This window comes from Hipposideros armiger, unplaced genomic scaffold (genome assembly GCF_001890085.2).
Source record: "Hipposideros armiger isolate ML-2016 unplaced genomic scaffold, ASM189008v1 scaffold_494, whole genome shotgun sequence".
Classification (NCBI taxonomy): domain Eukaryota; kingdom Metazoa; phylum Chordata; class Mammalia; order Chiroptera; family Hipposideridae; genus Hipposideros; species Hipposideros armiger.
Window position 1 is genome coordinate 785385 of NW_017731844.1, and position 7978 is coordinate 793362.

At 62.9% G+C, this 7978-nt stretch overlaps 1 protein-coding gene across 1 annotated transcript in view; it reads right to left on the bottom strand.

Moving 5' to 3' along the window:
- Positions 1-405: 405 nt before the first annotated feature.
- The window catches only part of MRPL23 (mitochondrial ribosomal protein L23), a 7923-nt gene continuing 350 nt past the window's right edge, over positions 406-7978 (bottom strand). Inside the window, exons 2-5 of the mRNA XM_019667377.1 lie at positions 5524-5646; positions 4578-4660; positions 3857-3930; positions 406-614 (exon numbers count right to left, since the gene is read on the bottom strand). Coding sequence (XP_019522922.1) covers positions 447-614; positions 3857-3930; positions 4578-4660; positions 5524-5646 — 448 coding nt within the window. The 3' untranslated portion in view covers positions 406-446. The remainder of the gene's footprint in view (positions 615-3856; positions 3931-4577; positions 4661-5523; positions 5647-7978) is intronic.

Genomic DNA, 7978 nt, shown 5'->3' on the forward strand with positions numbered 1-7978 from the left:
CCTCTGCAGCCCCCCCCCCCCACCTACTCAACACCCACCATGCGTGCCAAAGGGGGCCTTGGCCTGGACGGGCCCTGGCGGGCGCACACACGCTCCAGCCCACCCCCTAACCCTACGCTCATGGGACCCCCCTAACGTGTGTGTGTGTTGGTGGTGGTGGAGCTTAGATGGAGACGCTCAGAAGTGCTTTCTGGGTGACTTTCATAGGCAGACATCATTTCCACACCGGAGTGGGGGTCCCGGCCTCGTCCCAGGTTCAGGGGACCAGGACTAGACATGTGGCGTGTGGGCCCTCTGTGCAGATGGCTGCCGTGTGCTCATGCGGGGAGCAGGGTGCCCGTGACTGGCAGCTCGGCCTCAGCCTGTTGCGCCCAGATCCCGGAGCAGAGGAACGGAGCCTGCCCCCTTTGTCCACATGCACTTTATTTGAGCTATCAGCTGGCCCGTCACAGGCCGAACCACTGGGGGACGCCCCCACGCCTGGGGTCTCGGCTCTCCCGGTGCCGCTGGGCCTCCAGGAGCTCGTCCCGGATGTCGTCGTCAGCAGGGCCACCCTCAGGGCTCAGCTTCTTCTCAGGAAACAGGTCTGGGAACGTGAAGGTCTGTCCATGTGCCTGTGGAGAGAAAAGCTGAGCTCGGGCAGGGGCGGCTCTGCGGCCCCCAGCGGTGGGGAACGCGAGGAGCCCCTGTGGGGCCTGCGGGCCGGCCTAGGCCACCATGCTTTACAGGAACCATGGTCTGCCCAGGGCTCCGCTCCCACGCCACGCTCCCAGGGATGTCCCTGCCTGGAAAAGAAACACCCTGGGTGGCCAGGCTCCCGCCTTTGTCTGCACCGTGGCCCCCTGCACGACCATTCTCTTAGGAGCGGTGTCTGCAGGCAGCCCGGTCAGGCGCGGGCAGGAGTGAGGAAAACGGCCCAGTAGTGACTGGGGCGCCTCAAACCTTCTCCACCTAAAAGACCCGAGGGCCTTTACCCGCATTAGAGGCCACCCCCTCCCAGCTCGGGGCTTGGCAAACACAAGAAATGTGTACGTGCAGCTATCTGCGCACCGGGACCGGTCTTCACGTCCACGGCTTTTACGTCTCTCACTAAAGGTTCAGAACGTGCCCATGTCCACCCAGCCCCCCAGGCTGAAGGCCAGGGTACCAGCCGCCCAGTGTGGAGGGAGGGAGGGTCCTAGCTGCAAAGATAAGAGATGGAGGGGGGGGGTGCCCCAGGCAGGTAGAGGGAGGCGGGGGCGGCTTGGCCTCTGGGAAGCTCCGCTCAGCGTGCTGGGCTCCTGCAGACCCTTGTTTTGTGAAGAGATTTGGATGTGGGCAGGCAGCCAAGTGCGAGCGGACACGGCCCCCATGCGCCCCCCGAGAATGTGAGGTTTATACATTCAGGTCACGTGGTGAGCAGAGCAGGCCTGGAGTGACGAGAAGCAGCCGCGGGGCGCTCGGTAGCCAGCCCGCGGGAGGATTATCTTACACATTTCAAAACTTTTTTTCCCTTTTTTAAAATACCAAAGGGCAATAGTTTACATGCGGGGCTGGCTGCCCAGAACGGGGGTTTATGTTTAATATATCGAGGTGATTCTGCTAGTTTTCTGAGGTGGGGGAAACCCAAAATGACATTTTAAATATAAATACAGAGATGGCAATTTGCAATCGCCTGGGGAAAAAAAAAACGGAGGAAGCGGGAAAGGAATGGTTCCTTACAGGCGGGTGATGGGACACCGGAGGGTGCCGACGGAGGCCCCTTTCTGGAGAAATTCACCTTGTACTTTCAAAGCAAACCCCTCAATGCTTCCGAACAGGAAAGCAAGCTGACCGTGGAAAAGTACAGGGAAGCAGGAAAATGTCATAAAAGTGAAGAAACCGGCCCAGGCAGCAATCCTGGGCCCCGGGCATCGTCTGCGGACGTGCTCCGGCCGGGCCGCGGCGGCCGCCGCTCATTCCTGCGCGCTGTGTAAACACCAGGCTTCGCGCAGCAGGTCAACGCTCTGTTTGTTGTGAGGGCCATGGAGGCCCTCGCCGGAGCTGGACTTTGGGCCAAAGAGATGTTTATCAGGTTGTCAGAGGGGGGGAAAATGTGGGACTCCCACCGGGTGAGACCGGCTTTTCCGCAGCAGCCAACTCAAAATAAATCTGGTGATTTAATTTGTCTTTCTGATTGACCCTCTGTGTGCTTTACAATTAGCTCTGTTTTTAGAAGCCCCAGAGCGGGCCCAAAGGGACACTCCAGCAGAGGCCGGCGGCCTCGGCAGCCGGGGGACAGAGGATGGACCCCTGGAGAGGGTGTGGGCCCCACCTCCCAGCCTGGGTTTGCAGGCCCGGCACAGAGCTGCTGGAGCTGCGGGCGAGGGGGTGGGGCGTTACAAATTTAATTCTGGAGTGGCAGGAACAGTGCCCAGCAGGGACACCCTGTGCTCCCACTGGGGCGGCCTGTCTCTCGCTGCCTGGGGTTCGCAGAGGAAGAAAGGTGGCCGAGCGGCAGCTGCAGACAGTAGATCTAAGCGCTGCTCAGTTCGGTTTTCATGAGCAAAGGGGGGGCCCGGGCAAAAATGTGTGAGGCTCGGATGACTTGTAACTATAGCTCTCCTGTGAAGGGCCTCGTGGCGAATGCGAACATATGGGATGTCAACCGGCACGCCATGACAAAGACGGATGGCCGGGCCGACACACAGGACACAGGCGTCTTTCTTTAGAAGGCCAGCGGTGCTCTCTCCCCCTGCACTGGCTGATTTTATGCACGGCAAATATTAGGCCAAATAATTACGGGGCCCCTGTTTAGGACAACAGCTGTGACTGTTTTTCAGAAAGGCTGCCATGTTAACTCGCTCTCTTAACAAAATGCCTCCCGAAGCCTGAAATAGGCCGGAGGGCTGCAGGGTTTTCACAATAGCGCTACTGCCATCTAGCGGCAGGCCGCCCCCTGGCCGGCTCCTGCTCGCGGGCTGTTTACACAGAAACTGGAGAAATCGGAGGAAGACCCCCCAGGTTTCAAACAGCAGGGGGGCAGTTAATGGACCCTGCGAGCAGGGCAGTCCCTGGCAGGTTCCCACGGAGCCCGTGGTGGGCCAAGGCCGCCTGCCCGGGTGAGAGAAGACCCTGCCTGGAGAACACGGGGCCTGGTGTCCGTCAAAAGCATATCTCAGGAAGCTCACACTTGCGGGGTCAGCTCACACTGGAAGAGCCTGAAAACGGGGCTTTGAAAATGTGCATCTTACTCTCGATAGCTCTGGGTTTGGGTCAGTAAAGGCCCAGGCGGGCCGGACGCTTCCCCCAGAGCCCTTGGCCAGGCTGGAGACAGTGACGATAGAGCCTGCAGGGAAGTGCTGGGGGCCACAAGCCAGCTGGGAGGGGGTCACACCAAACCGGTCTGGGATCGAAGCCCAGGCCCCCTGCAGCAACTTGTACCCGGGGCTTTAACGGCAATTAACTGCCTCCTGGCCTGGGGACAGTCCAAGGACAGGCTCTCCAGAGGAAGGCGGCCTCTGCTGCTCAGCTCAGCATGATCTGGTTTCTTTCTGTCAGAGCCCAAATCCCCTAGGCCTGGGTGGGCTGCTTTTGCCCACGGCACGTTCAAAGTTCAAAGGCTCGACAAGGGTGGCCCCTGAGAATTCCGAAGTGCCCCAGCCCGTCTCCTCCCACTGGCTTAACTGTGCTTTGAACCCCAGCTCCTCAAGGGGTTTCACTGCGGATGAGAACTCAGGCAGTGGACCTTGAGATCCTGCCCCCCAAGGCCTCCCTGGCCCCCCAGGCCAGGCCGTGGTGGAGGCTGCACAAGCACAGCCCCCCACCAAGGTCACTGTCGGTCACGATGAGTTCCCAGACTCTGCCCCTGCCGCCCTACGCTCCCTCGCGCACTCACCAGCTGTACGTAGGCCACCTTGTAGTCTGGTTTCTTCAGCCTGACACTCCTATGATCTCTCTTCCTGTTGGAACCTGTCGGGGGGAGAGAAACTTTACTGCCAGCACGACATTTTCAGTCCAACCAATCCAAGAACCCACTTTCTAGAAAGAGACAAACATTGTAAGAATTAGTTTGTCTACAGATGACAGCACATCACACCCCAGAGGTGGCTGCTTCAAGTTTCCTGACTGTGCTCCGAGGGAGAGCCAGACCTCGCATGCCTGCTCTCTGCAAAAACCCAGAGTTGTCTAAAACCACTCAAGGGGCCGACTTCTCCCCTGTTGGCACAGCGCTCTCACTAGCTGTCCTCACCTTAGACTTAAGGTCTTCAGAGTCACAGCACAGGGACACAGTGTGACAAGGGAGGAAGGAGAAAGGGTTACGGGGATGAAGAAAGCGCTTTGCAGACGCAGCCTCTAGAGCTGGAGGCCAAGGTTTGGGGCCCTGCTCACCGCACCGCAGGGCCAGCCCACAGGCTCTGCTCACCCAGCTCTGCCCCGTGAGAAGTGCGACCCCAGAAGTCACCACAACACCCCGTGCCTCAGTTTCCTCCTGTGCCAAGAACCAGAGTCTGCGAGGATGAAGCGGGTTGGTGGTCCAGAAAAGCATGGCCTGAGTGAGGCGGAGGAGGCGGCAACCCACACACACAGCAGGGCAGCAGCCCAGCCCCGGCACCCACCGTGCTGCACCCTGGTCCGCACGGCGCCCACGGGCACATTGTAGATGCGCTCCAGGTAATTCCTCAGGTCCACCCTGGTCATCCTGGGGAAGGACACGGAAAGGGAAGTGTGACCAGGCTGAGGTCGGCAACAGCCCAGCCTCCGGGGCGAGGGCACAGCCTCGTGGGTGACGCCAGGGCCCAGGCCAGGCTGGACAGACCCCCGAGACCTAGCAGCTGGTCCCATTGACACATCAGTGTGAGGGTGATGGAGGGACCGGGCCCCCAGGCGCCCTGGACTCAAGTCAGTCCCGTTCGCCCTCCTGCTGGTAGACCTGTTTGTGAGGCCAAGAGGCCAAGCCCCCGGGGAAACTCCCGGGGAGGTGACGGTCTGCGAGTGCCCCCTGGCTGCCGGGAGCCCGGACCGGTCTGTCTACAGCTTCCATCCTACTATGCGGGCCTGAGGGGCGCTTCCTAGAAATGATGGTGGTTGGCAGGTTAGGCCCCGATCCCTTTTCACCTTAAATGCATCAGAAACTCGGGCCCTCAGCCTCTCCTGCTCCCTGAGGGCTGACAGGACTCTTGGCTCACAGAAGCTCAAGCCACCCCTGGGCCCATGCCGGGGATGGTCACATCCTAAGGTCTAGAGCAGTGTCCTGAAGCTTGGGTGACAGGGAGGCTTTGCCCCTTCGGTCCATGCACAGCCCCATAAAGGAACCATCCGGAGGGCGAAGGTTTTGGCGGCTGTGGGGCCGCTCTGGGGGCACGGCCTCCCGGGAAGAGCGGAGATACTCCATTCAAGAGAGGGAGCCCGTCTCAGGCTGGCCACAGCTTCTCCAGGAGGAGGAGGCCCAGCGCGGCCTCTGCAAACACCAGGCCTCGGTCAATATTTGCAGAGCCCCGTGGCGCTGCCTGCAGCGTTTTCCATAGCAGGAAGACGTCGCGGGGCCTGCGTTCCCCCACTCACTCCAGGGGGATCCGGAACTGCACGGTGTCCTCGGGCTGGGCCCCGCCGGGCCGCACCAGCCGGATGAAGAAGTTGGTGCGGAAGACACGGAGCTGGGGGTTGCCCAGCTGGTACAGAGGGTACCTGTGAGGAGAGGTTTGTGTCCACATCAAATGTCCGGAACATGGGACTCCCAGGAACGCCCCCAGCAGGCTCCCACCACCCCTCGCTCACCACATGGTTCTGCCCAGTGTGGTCGGCCAGTTCCCCGGCCCCCCATACTAACTCGGGGTAGCATGGGCGGTTGACCCCCAAGCCTAGCCTTTGAAAAGGGCCCATGGATGATTCAAGAAAACATGTCCCCCCCCCACACACACACACACACACGTGCTTGTGCAAAGCGACGGTTCCACAGGCACACGGCCCCAGCATGGCTGTCACCATCCCAGGAGGGGGCCCCACACAGGCAAAGCCACTGACATGTAAACAGCCACCAACTCCCTTCTGCCCAGGTGACGGGAAACGGACAGAACAGGCTGGCTGACACGGGCTGAGCCCCACAGCGGGAATGGGGGCCACATCCACACCCCCTCTGGGTGGGAGAGTGCCAGGTCCCCCAGAATAAGAGTGAAGAACACAGGGTAAGAGGCTGGGGGGGCAGTGTTTGCAGCTCACCAACTTTGAGGTCACCGCACCATCTCCCCACCCCGAAAACCCCCAGAGCAGAGGCAGCGGGAAGGTGCAGCCGCCACATCCAACGGCACCCATGCTCCAGGCCGGCTGGCAGGCCAGGAGGACCAAACTGCCAACCGGACCCAACCGGGCCTTGGGGCTGGGGGTCTGTCGGGAGCCCAGGGGCAGGTCTTGGTGGAGGGTGGGTGTGGGGGCTCAGGGTGCCATCGAGGGCCTCACCCGCATCTCGGTGACCAGTCTGTAGCGGCCAGCACACAGCACCAAAGAAGGGGCTCCTGAGGCCAAATTCCATTGTCCTCGCCCCCCAGTCTGGGGAGAGCGAGGAGGGGTCAGAGGGTCTGGGTGCGCCGCCCTGAAGGGAGCAGGGCTGAGTGGGCGTTTGGACAGCGCAGGTCGGCGGTGCGGCTGGGGCAGGCGCAGCAGGGGGCCCTGTGGCAAACCGGGCTGCGCAGAGTGGCTGGCGCTGCCTACCCTCTACCGGGGGTCTGCGGGTGGCTGAGTCACCGCATGGCAGCCGCCGCTGCTCGCCGGACGCCCAGCCTTTGTGCAGGGTGGGCGCCGGTGAGGGGCTGCCAAGGAAGGGCTCGCCTTCTCAGGGCCCCTGGGGGCACAGGGCCTGCCTCGTTGTACCCTGAGGGCATTCAGGCTGACAGCCGGCCGCCCAAGGGGCTCTTTGTCTCCCCTGGTGACCAACTGCAGCGGCAGGGGGGCGAAGGCTGGGGCCCATGGGTAACTGTGAGTGCTGGACCCCTGGCGCAGACCCCTCAGTCTCTCCAAACCCCCCAGATTGGGGTCTGAGAGGCACACTCGGCGGAAGGTGGAGAGAGGCCCCATGTGAAGGTGGGCGGCCGCGGAGGCCCGCGGGGGTGAGTGCATTCCTCCCCCACCCGAGCGCCAGACCCACTCCCAACGCCCTTCCTGAGGCTCGGGACCCCCCAGCTCGGGAACAACCAGTGCTGCTGACCGACCACCCTCCTGCTGGGCCCTGGAACACAGCTCCCCGGGCCTCCTGGAGGCCCAGCTCCCCTGTGGGGCCCATCCCTGGCCTCTGGGTGGTTTCGCCCACCCCCACTGCCTCCCTGACCGCTCCCTGCGGTTTCGCAAGCACCTCAACCTAACATCTCTCAAGTGGAGGTCTGACTTTCTCCTCCCTCCTCCAAACAAGCTGGCGGGCTGCCACCAGCCCTCCCGCCCTGTGGCCCCGAGGGTGACTCATCCAGGATCCCACCCTCTCCCTCACCCCACCCGCGTGGCTCCGCTGCAAGCCTCCCCTCCAGGGCCTCCCTGGCCAGCGCGGGAGCACGTGCGCTCACGGCCAGGCCCCGCGGCCCTGGTCCCCTTCCAGCCCGCACAGCCCTGCCTTCCAGGGTGGCCCTCCGGGCTGGCCGGGCTTTGCGTTTCCACTCCTCGAGGCCCCTGCCCTCCCCGGGCTGCAGAAGGAAGCCGTGTCCCCTCGTCAGAGACCCCTGCGGCCCGCACCCCAAATCCGCACACTGGCAGGTCCACCGAGTCTGCGGCGGCGCCTGCACGCGACGTGTGCGCGCGCGCGCATTCACGCGTTCACGGGGGACTTCGTGTTTCCACGGCCACGAGCGTGACCGGCTGAAATGTCGGGGGGTCGAGGACCAGGGGTCATCGCGGGGGAAGGGGGCGCTGCTGAGCCCGGCCCGGCCCCGCCCCCTCCGGCTGCGCGGGCTGGGCGGACCCTCGGGGGCGCGCGCTCCAGGGGGGTCGGCTCCGGGGCCCGGCCCCCCGAGGTGTCCGCGGGGGTGGCTGCGGGGGA